The sequence below is a fragment of the Parus major genome, chromosome 6 (assembly GCF_001522545.3).
Source record: "Parus major isolate Abel chromosome 6, Parus_major1.1, whole genome shotgun sequence".
Taxonomy (NCBI): domain Eukaryota; kingdom Metazoa; phylum Chordata; class Aves; order Passeriformes; family Paridae; genus Parus; species Parus major.
Genome location: NC_031775.1, coordinates 29,300,869 through 29,315,437, shown reverse-complemented (window position 1 = coordinate 29,315,437; position 14,569 = coordinate 29,300,869). Strand labels below are relative to the sequence as shown.

Sequence of the window (14,569 nt, the reverse complement as noted above, 5' to 3'; positions counted from 1 at the left end):
GAACTCCACTTAACCTTGTAACAATCTTGTGCTGAAGGAAGGGAGAAAAGTTGCAAGAAAAGATTTTGGACTGAGATTATGGAAGGAAAGTTTGTAAATATCTACACTCTAAGAAGACAGGAAGGACAGTTTCTAAAACTGAGCTAAGAAAAAAGAAAACTATAGCACAATTTGCAAACATGAATTATTATATCCCAAACACCCTCATTCCTTCATAGGTATAGGAAATCAGTATAATGGTGTGCTTCCCATAACACTTTTTTGGTTTCCACTCTTTATACTAATGAAGCAATAGCAAGAAACTAAATTCATGATCACAACTATAAACTACTCTTGATAAAACTGACAATTTTGGTTATAGAAATAATTTTGCTACAGAAAAGAAGGGTTAGCATTGTGTGATTGTCAAATTAAATGCTTTCCTTTTCCATAATGAGACTAAAATATGTATGGATTTTTAAGGCTTGTCAGAGACTTAGATATTATAACATCAGGCTTCAAACAGCTAAGCAGTTCAAGCAGCTGCAGAATTGCCTCACTCCAACAAACACTTCCCAAGCGATAAAAATTACTGAATATATAATATCTCTTCATTCTTATCACATTTTAATAAAAGGCTTTGTGGTGGGAAGCACAGTAAACTCAGCCACGCACTAATCTTATATCAGTGATGGAGAAAGCTGCTCTCATAATTTTGATCTAAATACTCTGGGACCTCATTCTGCTCCAATAAATTTGGTGTGAGCTGCAGCACCATAACTCAGTGCTTATACAGCCAGTGCCAGGTGAAAGGAAAATTCCAGGATTCCTTCTGTGGCTGCCCCACTGGCTTGGAATTAAAGCTCATAACATATCCACAAGCATCTACTGCTCTCTTATTTATTTATTTCTGTGACTCAAACAAGAATGAAAGAGCAAAATCAGCTCACAATTTCATTCATCTCATCATCCACCTTGTTTGCATTAGATACTTGTGCACAATTAGGCAATTTGAATTTATCACTTCCAAAAAATTCCATGGATACGATTTACTGGTTCTCAATTGTCAGTTCTTAGAACAGCTGACAGCAACAAACATTGTTGACCAAAAAACCCCAAAGAAGCCTACAGTAATCAAGTTATTTTACAGATGAGAAAAAGAATTAGACATTACATAAAATAAACTAGAAATCTTCTCAAAACAGAGCAAGGAACCTTTACAAACATCTAAATTAGTCAGACTAATTAAACCAGATAGATGAATTCTCAATAAGCCACCTACACATCTGTCAGGACACAGCACAGACTGGGGGTATCTGATCAAACCATGGGACCTAGACTGAGAACCACCTCAAAGCCAGAAGAAGAGTGACTGTACTGTCCTCCTTCATACTCCTCTGGAATAAAACAAAATTTCACTGTATAGACAAAGGCCTGCACTGGGGAGCAGATGCCCCTCAGAACCAGTGCTCTGTAGCCCTGAATATGCTTCACTCTGCTGACAGTCCTGCTATGACTCTGAGCCATCTCAGGTGGTTCCCAAGATAAGGAAGGGTCACAGGCTCACAATTTTATTTCCAGAAGGAAATTTCTGACTTTCTGAAAGTGAGAAATTCAGACTCCTCCAGCAAAAATCAGGTTCACAATCCAGAAGAAAAAAGAGCAACCCCAAACCACAAACAGAACAGCTTTTTTACAAAGGAGGCACAGTGTTTAAGTGAACTTACAGGAAGAGTGGATGCTTGGAAAGCTTTTTCTGCCTTCAGAGACCAGGTCTGGATCACCTGTGCAGTGCATTTCAGAGTTCATTACTCCATCTGGAAAGCAGCGGTAAAAGAAATCGGGACGCGGTCTACAAGAAACACCATGGATATTAAAAATACAAAAGCTGTAGTAACAAATAAACCTCAAAGTGATTATTACATTTACTGCTTATTACACACATGCAGGTTACTCTTGCCTAGAGTGATTTGTTTTAAACAGAGTGAAGTGGAATGACTCCCAAATTTTCACAGCTCTTGCCAAAACACCCAGCTCAGAACATCCTAAAAACATCCACCAAAATCTAAACCAGCCTTGATGCTGTCTCAGTGCATTGAGAAAAACCTCTGAGTTTCTCCTGCTGTGAGCTGGGCCTGTAGGTGTGACTGGTGTCATACTGATCCTGAGCTAACAAACCATGTGGAGAAGAAAAGTGAACGATCACAGATCCAGAGACAAGCTGACAGCAAAATACTTGGCTTGGAGTGCAGGAAAAATGATCTTATACCTGTCTAAAGAAGAGGGTGTACTCATAATTATTTTAAAAGCACCCATCAAATTACTGTCAGGCCATCATCAGTTCTGCAGCAGACAGAGTTCATCAGAAACCAAACACAAATATTATTTCCTCAATGCTGCAAAACATCCCAACAAAAGCAGCACTGGACACTGTCAGAGTATGAATTTAAGTCAAATGTGTATTTTTCAGCTGAAATTATTCAAAATATTGATAAAGAGACAAAAAGTACCTAAAAACATATTTTCCAGGGAGTTTTGTTTGCTAGATTTTTCTGAGCCCTTCATTCAAAATAATGCTGCCCTAAGGAAATGTTCGACCTGGGGATCCATTCACTGCTTATCTCCCAGGTTTGTCTGATGTCACCTGGACACAGAATTCACAAAATGCAGGCATGGTTTTCCACAGAGAGCCAGCTGATTCCTGTTTAATCAGACAAGGGGTGCTGGAATCTGAGCTCCCACATGCTGTGACTCTTCCCTCCTGTTTAATGAACCGATTTCAGCTCCTCTCAAACCCCTCTCGTGTCTGGATCTGCCAGGGATGTCACCTTATGGAGCTGTCCAACACCTGCAGCAGCCCAAGGACAGCTCCACAGGGTCCACAGGAGCAACAGCTCTCTGTTTCTGGGGATTTGTTGTAGCAGTCAGTGTCTCCATTTCTCTCAGCAGTTAAACCCATCGTTTATAACATGACAGGACTTACCTTCCCACTATTAATTTAATAGTATTTGTGCAGACACCATTCAGAGCTAGAGCCAAGGAAACAGCTACAAAACAGAATGAACAAACAGAACAATAAGTACCTTAGTACCAAGGAATAAATTGCAGCGTTACAGCATTTGATTTACTGAATTAAACCTTTACTGGACTGAAAACTGAATGATTTTTTTTTTCAGCCTACTGTTTTTCTTGTTAGCCAGACTAAAGACAGACCTCAGAGCATCAGAATAATCATGACTTGCTTTGTTCTTATTTCCCTACTCCAAGCCAGTTTTCCTACCATGCCATTTGCAAAAGTCAACAAATGGGAAAAAATTAGAGAATTAAGTACTGCGGGTTTGCAATTTTTGGGTTTTGTAATTTACCAGATTAAACTCTCATGTTGGTTATGTCAAACAGAATTCCTGTTTAGACCAATACACAAGATATATAGATATATCTAAACACATGTGTGTGTGTGTGTGTGTGTGTGTGTGTGTATATATATATATGTATGTATGTATGTATATATGTATGTATGTGTGTGTGTGTGTGTGTGTGTGTGTGTGATGCAATTAAACACTTCACTTTCAGCCTAAAGAATTACCTTTTGGGTAAAACTACAATTGGATGACTTTATTTCTATTCCAAAAGGATTTGGATGTTTTGATTAAATATTTCAGTGTTTTCCCCTTATGTTTGCTCCCATGATTAACATTTTTTTCTAATAAGATAGGGGAACAAGAAGGAACTGTCATACCAGGTAAGACTTAATCATATTTTCTATTTTTGCTTGCATGCCAAGTCCCTAGACTTTCCAAAGAACCTCATCTCAGACCTGTGGAGATCTTTGCCTTGATTTCACTGGCTCTTGGATCCTGCACATGCACACATTTTAGATTAAAACTGATTTAATTTTGCAGTCCACACCGTAGCTCTCTGTTGCAAGCCAGGAGTCAATGAATTTTATTTCCCATCTGGAAAAAAAAAGTCTGATTTCCAGCAGAACATTTACAGTAATATAACTTTGATTATGACAGCCACATGAGCTATTTTCTCCTTGGGCTGCTGCCCCAGCTGCTGCACTTCAGCAGCACTCATCCTGTCTCCATAAAACCTTTGCCTGAGGATATTACAGATCATAAAAATGTGTTATAGGATCTATTTTTTAAAGCTAAAAAAAAAATGTGGGACCTTCATCAAAGCAAAAATAAGGGTTTTCTCAGAATATAACAATAGCTGCCAGCAAAAATAAAAGAACAAGTCAATCCTAGAGACACCAAACTGTTAAAAAAACTCCTCCTCTTTCAACACCTCTGTTCACAGTGACCACTCAATTCCAATCTCTGTTTTTGCACTCCATCATTTTGTCTCAGTTTTTTATGGAAATTGCATGGGGAACTTTTCCATAAAGTCAAATGCAGATGATCAGCAATGCCACAGTACTACACTCCTCTTCTTAAAAAACATCTGCTTTTGAAGACAGCAAGTAAAATTCAGTCTTTTTGTCTTGATTGTTCCTTGTACACCTGACAGAGCTGTGCCTTCACTGTTGCACATTCCTCACAGTGGCAATCCAAGCATCAAGTGACAGTGTGAATGTAGGATGGTAAAAAAAATTTCTAATTAAAAAAAAATGCTCTATTTGATTTTGTTTTCTTTAGGAAAGATCCGTTTTGCCCATCTAAAGTCGTATAATCCAGTCAGTAAGAGATTTAGGTACTCCCAGGGGAAGGTTTAAGGGCACCTAAATCAACTCCTCCTTACTCCAGGTGCACTGAATCCCCTTCTTTGTATTAATGGCTTTATGAGGGGCAAAGAATTTTCATCTCTTTTTAACCTTTTCTCTCCTCCCTGATTCATGCTCAAAGAAATCCACCTTTTGGGGCAATCCCTGAACATTCTTTATGAACATTTCTGTGCCAGATCTCAATTAATCAGAGGCCCACCACACCTAAGAAACCTTCACATCACCAGACACTGTTAGAGTTCAGTGCACTTAAACAAAAATGAGCCACAAGAAGTTCCACACTTATGGCACATAAACAGAACATCAAGGTTGGTGTTTCTTTAGTCAGGGTAGCAAGAGGAGTACTGGGGAAGCTGGTGACTTTTCTCCTAGATGTTATAGAGGGAATAACAACAGAAGGTAAAACACCAGGAAAAAAATAATTTCTTTTTAGAACAAAAAGGTGAAAGTGATGTAGAAACTGAGCCTGAGCTCCTTTCCTTCTTACACAACAGAAAGTGAGGCTCAGAACTGACTCTGTGTGTTTTATGAATGAGGAGTTATTTCCACTGAATGGACTTGTCAGTAAAGTATCACTGCAAGACATTTCAGAGCTTACAGCAAATGACTGGCAGCATTCAAAACAAACCTAGGATTGTTTCATACTTGTGTGAGAGCAGCTGGAGAAAGAATAATCTATGGGAATGAAGCTTTTTCCAAGGCAGATACACAATGCCATTAATATCCTATCTACTTAAGGCAAGGCAGAGTATTTCTTTGATTTTACTATATAAGGGTCAATAAATAAAGTGTAAATTAGCCAGTAATACAGAATTTCAGAATTATGCACATTTTAAACATAAGGCCAACAAAAACATTTGCAGTTCTTAGTGCTTCAGGCTTTCCCTTACCAGTGAAAGTGCTGAAGCAATATTGGTCTCTGGCAATATCTATCTAAAAAGGATCTGAGGATGTATCACTGGAAGATTTCAAAGATAGGCACAGCCTGAATTAGCTGGAACAGTTTAAAACTTACCCTCTCCATTGTCCTCTACTCCAATTTTCTGCCTACAACTGTAATTAGACCTCACCCATAGCACAGCCACTACTGCTCACAGTCCTGGATTAAGTGCACAGCTAATTCCATTGGCAGTTTAAGATGAAACAACAGCTTTCTAATTAGAAAAACTGAGCCAAGAGCACGGATTTTGCAATGGATAACAGTAAATTCCAGGAGAAGATCAAGAAAACAATGAGAGGAGCAATTTCCTCCACCGAGTAGCTGAGTCGCACAGGACGTTCCAGCCAAAGCCTTAATTTAGAATAGCTGCAAGTATAAATAAAGGTAATAGATTGGGTGTGACTGAAAAATATGCACCTGAACAGTATCTCAGATGGACTTGTCTTTGCTGATCAAATCCCAGCCCTTGCTGGCTAGACTGTGCAATTAGGGCCCAGAATTTGTACATCTAGAAACACAAACTCAAAGGTTTGTGTGAGGTGCCTTGAAACTGCACTGAGAACTACTATAATGGGCTGTAATGGAGACAGGTTTTCTTCAAGGCTTGGATTACACTTGGAATCAATCTCTGAGAGCTATCACACACTTTTCCACCTTGAAGTATGACATACATTACCTAAGAAAGCCTCTTTAATTTCAGTCTTGTCTGTTCGACGGATTATTTTCACCACGAAAATGACTGCTAGTGGCGTGAGGAACGAAATTGCCTGTGAGAGATAACAAATACCATGTGTGAGAGCATCAATTCCTTCTCAGCCCAACTGATTAATAATTAGCTGCAGCCAGCTCCATTTAAACTGAAAGGCTGAATGATCTTTATCAACTCCTGACCTTAAGCAAAGTGGGACAATTTGTCTTTGCAACTGCAGGGTGACGAGCACATTAATATTCCAATATAGCCCTCAGCTGTAATTGATCTGTAATTGCCCAGAGCTGCATTTAAAATGTCAGCTTCTCCAATGAAAAACAGTCTATAAGGTTCACAAAATTCATACACTGATCCATGCAGATTTTGGACATTTTTTCCTCAGTGTGCTGTGGAAGGCATCCCACCCATCCAAGCTCTGTGCTCAGTAAGACCCCACTCAACACAACAGACTGCAGCACCAACCTCGTGGCATTTTAAAATGCTCTTTATCTTACTTTCTGTTTTCTTTTTAACTGTCATGCTTGAATGCATTGGGAAGATTGTGTCTTCATGATTCTTTTGTTTACAAGGGTTTGGATGTGGAGCAAGCTGCTTTATTCTGTTCAAACCCAGAGAAACAACACCTGAGCATCAACAGATTTAGTCACTGCTTAAACAGAACCTTATCCTGTAATTGTCAGTGCTGAAAGACAGGAATCCTCCTACAAGGAACCTGAAATGGCATCTCTGCCTCAGTGCACACACTTTATTCTCTTTAAAAAAAATTGAGTGAAAATTACTGGTTGAGGTTTCAGTTTGTGTTTTTTAAACAAGGCAAAAAATGAGCTGTAAATGGCACAAGGGGTACCAGGTCTTAAAATTATGCTTTCTTTACTGAAACTGAACTGGGCCTTACTTCTTAAATAGCCCCACTGACATAAAAACCAGACCAGACATAAATTATGGCAAAAGACTCAATCTCCTTTTTATAGCACAGATTAATCCTAAACCTCACTTGATGATTTTAGGCAATCTGAGTAGGGAACAACACAAGAGTGCACTACATTTGTTATTTTGGCTGTGTATCTTGTACCAGATTGTCCTTGCCTGCATCTGTAAAATACTGTCTAACTCAACAGATTTAAACACAGTCTGGACTCTGTTCCCCTTTTCTACATTTAGGAAGGCAAGCACCAGAATTTGTGCAAAAAGAGGAGTCAGTTCAGCTTGAAATCTCCCCCTAAGTACGTGTGAGATTCAAGTTTGGATGCCAATGCTACTTTACTGCTCCAGAAATGTTCACTTCTCTCTATCCTCATCAAGAATTTAATTTCTGCTTTCAGAGACAGGTTGTGAAAATTTTTAAAAAAAACCCAAGGTTATAGAAAATCCTAGAATTTCCAGTTTCATTCTTAAAATAAGGATTGCCACCAGAAAAAAAAAAAGGAAAAAAAGAGAACAAATATCTGCATTCCAGTAGCGAAAAACATATAGAAATATATCCAAGGCTGACGGCTTATAGTGGTGGTTTAATGGAGTCAGAAATCTTTTGAATAAGCAGGAGCAGCAGAAATTACCAACAAAGAATAGCATTCAAGTGGCAGCTTATTCCAAACCACTTCCCCATCCATCTTCAGAAATCTGGTAAAACTGCAGATTTCCTCATATTTTACAAGCATGTGATTTTTTGAGGGAGATGAACTATTCATTTTCGTGGTGTATTGCTGCTCCTTACACAAAAGCATTAGCTGGAAGGTGCTTTTTATTCTGCAGCAAAATGCACACACAAAGAGATTTTGGCTTGTGAAAGACTCCTTTTTATTTATTTTGCAAATAAGTTTCTCTATGGCTCCTGTCTAAAGCAGATTTGGCAACATTCTGAAGAGCAATACTCTCCTCAGATGCACCACAGCAATGTTTCCTTTTCCAGCAGTGAAATATCCCAGCATTGCCAGGCTTTTGTCAAACATGGACAAAATCTCTGTCATTTATTATTCATCCTGGCAAGCCAGAGATGTGCTGAGGTTAAAGGGATTCCCACACACCTCCACTCATCCAAGGGAAAGCTGGAAGTTACCTGCACTTCCCAAGACAAGGAATATCCATTGATGGAGACAGAACCAGGCTCAGCTCTTTCCAGTTTTTGCTACTCATGCAGAAGTCAGCTTTGTCTAATTTGGATGTGCATTCACAACCTTTCTCTTGAATTCAAGTCTCTCACAGCAAATAAAGTAATCCAGCAATTCATGAAGTCTTAGAGATTGCTTTCTGATAAAGCCATAGGTTTTAATATCAGAGTACAGGAGTGGCAACAAATTCTTTCCATAATGAAAGCTTGTGATCAATGCTAGAGTCAGATTTTACTTCTTTTAAATTTAAAAAATAAAAGAGTATAGAAATTACCTATGTTTTTTTTTAATTTAAGGAGTTGTTCACTGTTTAAAATCTGAGCCAGAAAGAGAACACAGGCCATAGAAATGTTACACAGAGCTGCCTCAAAGTTCCACCCACCACAGACTTTGCCAAAATCTGGGGCTATGGGAACAGGGGAATATATTATAATAATATCCCAGAATTGTGCTTCCCAGTGCCTACTGCTCAGGGAGCAGGAGGATGGACTAATGATTATCCCAAGTGGTTTCAAAAATAGTTTCACCACTGCAGCAAAACCCTCTACAATGATTCACTCTTGGTTCTTGAACTCCACACTTAGATCAGAGAAAACATGTAGCAAAGTATTGCTAAGCATAAGGAAAAATCACACAATTAAATTCAGTCTTCCCCAGCACAACAATTTAATGTTTGGCTTGGGGGTTATTTTGGTTTTTTGTTATTTGATTTTTAGTTTTTGGGTTTTTTACACAGCTGTCATCCGTTTCAGGAAAAACATATATTCTCATCCATCCAGGACGAAAAAGCCCAAAATAGAGCTGCTTCTTAATGCAATATAAATAAAATATTTCTTGTTTATGAAGGCAAATTTAAAAATCAGGCCTGCAGCCTCTGTCTTAGAAGGCTGGGATATATGGTCACCTCAAATGCAGGAGGTGCCTTAAAGCTGTTCCTTAATTAATTTTTTTTTATAACTGAAGAATTAAGCATTTATATAAAAAAGCTGAATAGAAATGATATAGCTGATTTGCATTTAATCTGAACTTAAGTTTAAAAAGTAAAACCCTGGCCTCACTGAAGACTCAGGGAAAGATAACTCTGAGGCAGCTGTTGGAAAGACTGAACTAATACTTTTACAGCCTGAACTACACCCACAGTTTCAGCATTTCTGAGGTGGTCTGTCTTGCTTCACTCTTATATATAATATAATAAATAATAGATATATAAATAATACGTGATATGTAGAGATCATTATGGTTGTTAATCATTGCTAGGGAAGGTTATCAGAATTATGAAGTTTGATAACTGAATTCAGCCATCCCATCTGCATGTGCTGAGCAGGGAAGAGCCAGAAGAGCAGTGACAGCAGGGCAGCTCTCTATATATTTTATATTTATATTTATATCTATTATTTATATTTATATTTATATTTATATTTATATTTATATTTATATTTATTTTTTTTATTATACTTAGTGTTGGCAGAAGCTAAAACAAAGAGTTTGCCTTTAGGGGGAAAAAAGGAGATTATTCAGAGTCCAGTATCTCAGTGCCTAACACGCCTAAAACAAATTGGATTGCAAAATTTAAGCACTTAACCTTATAAGAGCATGGCAAGGTTTTGTCAGGTCATCCAAGCAGCTGATTGAAAAAGCTTCTCTACTCATTTCTCTCAGCTGACACCACTTTCCATCCTAGACTGAAAAATCAACATTCATAAATTCAGTCATCTGATAACACTGCTTTTTAAAGACATCCCATAACTTGCTGCATTTTAGACAAAGAATTTGGAAAAGAATTTTCTTTGGGATTAAAGGAACATCCTCTACTTGTGAAATGTTTCCTACTGCTTAGCAAATGAAAATTTCCTCAGTTTCCAGCCATCCAATAACCCCCAGGCTTTAGTACTCACAAACATCAGCCGTGTAGGGATGTTGTCTGATTGCACCAAAGGATTTTTGTACAGCCAGATCTCCTCTGGCTGGATCACTCGCTGGAATGGATCCAAAAATTCTGTAAAACTGAAAAAAAAAATACAAAAAATACAAATATTTCACAATTTGAAGCGATGACCAAAAACCCCCAGAAGAGTTTTGCTCACTTCCCCCAACTCTCTGTCATAGTATGCACAAATTATCCTCGTTAATAAATTGCTACATTGCCATCCTACCTCATTGCATTTTTGTAATATGAGCTTTATAAATACACCCTTCAGAAAACGGGTTTTTAAAGTCTACACCTTTGAAGTTTTTCTACAACTTTATAAAAGTTCTATGAACACTACTATGTAGAATAATTTTTTATTTTTTTGTGGGAAAAGTATGCAATAACACTGTGAGATTAAATAAATATATTTATTTTTTATTTATTAACAGTTTACAATCATGTAACCAGTCTTTTACTCTGAATAAATTATATAACAAAAGTAAAATATAAAATGCCTTTCAAGTGCCAAGATTCAGACTTTGAAGCATGACAGTTGCATTTGCAGGATCACAAAGCAAAAGAAGCAGCCCAGAAAATTTCTTCTACTGATAGAAAAGAGATAACTTTAGAGAATATCTCCAGAAGAGACTTACTCCAAAAACAGGATGGGCTGTCAAGCATAAGAAGAATCTAAGTCTACCAAAAATGTCTCATTCTACCAAAACACTTCTAATTTCATTATTATGTCTATTAAACCTCTTACAAAACAAAAACAGAAAACAAAAAAAAAAATCCACCCAAAAACCACACTAAAAAACTTCATCATTCTGTAATTAAGTTATTTTGCAATTAAGAAAAAAAAAATGAAATGTTGAGGTCCCAATGTTCTGTAGAAAGTAATTTGTGTGGGTATCTTTTGTCATGCACTGAAAGAAAAAGCAGGAATTGTCATCTTTGGCCACAGCAGGAAGTTTCAGAAGCTTTTCATGACTTCTTAAATTGTCACACTTCATTTAAACCGTGCTCCTTTTCCCACAGGGTTCTTCAGTGCTCTTTAACTTTTCTTGGCTTTGAATTAATTTCAGACAACCTGGGAAGTTTGGCCTTTGCTTTCCACTGCTCATTTCAGGTCTGGATGATCAGGGCTCGAGGACTGGGGGTTGAGGGAAGACACAGGGACCAGTTTTCTGCAGATTGCTCTCACCTGATAATCCCATAGAGCCAAAACTCAGAGGGGTGTAACCACCCAAAGCTTTTTTTACTGTAAATTTTCCAAAGCCAAGGGACCTCTCCAAACCCAGGTTTTACATCAGGCACATCAAGTGGCTTTGCAAAGAGAAAAAGCCCAAAGTAATTTGCAGAGCAGAGTAAAATTAAAGCACACTCACAGATGTAACTCTCCCCAGGGAGGACAAGCCCTCAAACCAAGCTGGCTCAGCAATTCCCAAGCAGGAGCAATTCCCAACCCCTGTGCCCATGGCAGGGGGCTGAACCTGGGCATCCTAAAGGTCTCTTCCAACCCAAACATCCTCTGACCCCTTTACCTGGCACAGAGACTCCCTCTACCCACCATTCCAAAGAGCCCCACTCAGCTCCTCTTCCTCTCCTTTCCTAAAGGAAAACAACCAAGTTTAAGGAGCAGAGAAGGTCAAGCACAGCTTGTCTCTTGTAAGAGTATTTGTGTTGCCTATGCTGGCCCACATGGACAACAGATTATTCTGGGAGCTTGAGGAGTTTGTTTTTGCAAGGGGAATATTTATTGTTACACTCAGCTTCTCCAAACCCAGAGTCTGAGCCTGAATTCAGAAGAATTCACCAAGAAGGTGAATTTCAGAAGTGTCAAAACAATTTGTTTCAGTGTTTTCAAAATGAAAACAAAGCTTTTTTTTTAAGTTTAAAAGACAATTGCTCATATGGAAAATTAATTTTATAGTTTACAAGCTAGAAAAATAAAGGTAGACTACTAGACAAACGCAAGGCTTGGTTCCAAATTTCAACTGAGAGTACTAAAGTAAATTATTTGAAGCATTTCTGGTCACTGCAGAGAGCAAATCACACACAAACATCTGTGCTGCAAGGTGATCAGGACACACCCATGCACCAGTGCACTTTTGGAAAATTTGTCACATTTGATCAGAAATGTAATTAATTTTGATGTTAAGACATTTGACATTATGAACAAATGCCAACAGAGTTAAAGGTTTGGGGCTCTTCTTGATCTTTTGTTTCCAGCCCCTCGTGACATAAGAAAGGCAAAATTATTGTTGTTTAAATCTGAGGAATTAAAAAAAATCAAGTTCAGTTCTCTCAGGAAACACTAGGACACTGCAGATACATACTGTTACAAAATTTAATGCCTTTAAGAGCAAAATGACACACGCTAAAGAGATGAAAATGTAATAAATAACATAAATAATATCTGATTTCAGATGAAGACTGATTTTTTTACTAATATATACTCATCTGTACTCATATAAAGAATGAGTAATTTTAACAAAAGCATTAATGACTGTAATTATTATCATTATTTTATACAACAGCAGCAGTTTTGTATCCACTATATATTAAATCTGATTAGGTTTTCATTCCTTTCTTTGACTTGTGCTCTGAATATGTTCCCAAAACTGTGTTGAAATTTAGTGCAAGATTATGCAAAAAAACCCAAAAAACAAACAAAAAAGTTTTCTGAAACTGGGCAAAATAATTTCAAACTCACTTTTGAAGGAAGAAAAAAATAGCTGCAGAAGGCAGCAGATGTCTCTGTGAGCAATACAGAAATAGAAAGTAAACAGTTAAAGGAAAGACTGTAAAAAAAGAAATAACTTTTTTTTTTTAATCTTCCCAAAGAGCTCAACTGCTAATTAAATTTTTATGCCAAGACTCATAAGAGAACAATTCTCTTCCTTTTTGAAGCATCACCAATGGGTGAGTGGATATGAGATTTCACTAGCTTGAAGGCAATTCCCTTTGTACTCTATTAAACAATCATGAGGACATACTGGTTTCTAAGCTGCCTGACACTTGGTGATTTATGTTCCTTTGTCCCAACCAAAGTACAGCCTATCACTACTCATAAGTCAGCACAAGCTTGTTTAAAGAACTAGATGTTATGAGAAATTAATGTAGTCCTTGGACAAAGAAAACTGGTTTTGATCCTTTTGTGTTATGGCCCAAAGTACAACCTCAGCCTTGGAAGTGTCCCCTGGCAGCAGGTGGGCAAAAAAGCTTCCTTTGTTTTAGTACAGAAAATTAATTCTTGGCTTTTTGGTCTCTTTTCTTCATTTTTCCATATTCACCCAACATTTCTAACAGCTTAGCAAGCAAGATCTCAAACTCTTCAGCCTGATGACACGTCTTTAAGGCATAAAAGGATTTCCATTAACTCTGAGAGCCTTTAACTGTGTCTTTCAAAGCAGCCCAAGGGAAAGGGGGGCCCAAATTCCATTAAAAACATCAGTGAGCAACAGGTGCCCCAGTCCCTGGGGTTGCTCTGGCCGTGCTGCTGCCAACAGCTCCACATGGAGTAAAAACACTGCTCCTTCCCGAGGTCCTGGAGGCACATTAACTCCATTTCCATCTCACAGCCTGCAGCCCTCCAGGATCATTTCGTGCCAGCACCACATCACAGCCAGAGCCAGGTAACAGCACACTAAAAGTGGTTTTATGGTGATATGGACCAATGACTTGGGGTTGTCTTTCTATGAAACTGATAGTGAAGGAATCAAACACAGCATAAATATCCTCACACAAGTATTGACTGGAGCTTCCACTGGGGTTTTCATTTCCCATCAGCAGCAGGATAGATATATAGGATACATATATAGGATATATATATAGGATATATATATATAGGACATATAGTTTGGCACCTCACCTTATTGTTTCCACCACTGCCTGGCCCTCAGCTGCGTGAATCACACAGCAAGGGTTAAATTTCTTCCTGGAACTGAGCATCAGCTAAAGGCTGGTTGGCAAGAGAGGGGAAAAATTGGGATTTTTTGCCTTTTACTTTTTCTCTCACAGACAAATCTTGTCCCAAATAACTGAGAGGACAGAACAGTACACATGGGATTGCAAAGCACCAGGAGAAAATGAACAGGAACTTGTGATTGTGACAGCCAGACTTTCCAGACACCTAATGAATGACCCTCCTCTTTTCTAAGCTTCATCTGTTGATAAGCAGATTTTATCCTCA

General features: G+C 38.1%; 1 protein-coding gene across 1 annotated transcript in view; it reads right to left on the bottom strand.

Annotated features, from left to right (window-relative positions):
- PLPP4 (phospholipid phosphatase 4) overlaps positions 1 to 14,569 on the bottom strand; it is a 47,905-nt gene that overhangs the window by 20,506 nt on the left and 12,830 nt on the right. The window contains exons 2-5 of the mRNA XM_015633797.3: positions 10,361 to 10,469; positions 6,325 to 6,415; positions 2,963 to 3,026; positions 1,707 to 1,831 (exon numbers count right to left, since the gene is read on the bottom strand). Coding sequence (XP_015489283.1) covers positions 1,707 to 1,831; positions 2,963 to 3,026; positions 6,325 to 6,415; positions 10,361 to 10,469 — 389 coding nt within the window. The remainder of the gene's footprint in view (positions 1 to 1,706; positions 1,832 to 2,962; positions 3,027 to 6,324; positions 6,416 to 10,360; positions 10,470 to 14,569) is intronic.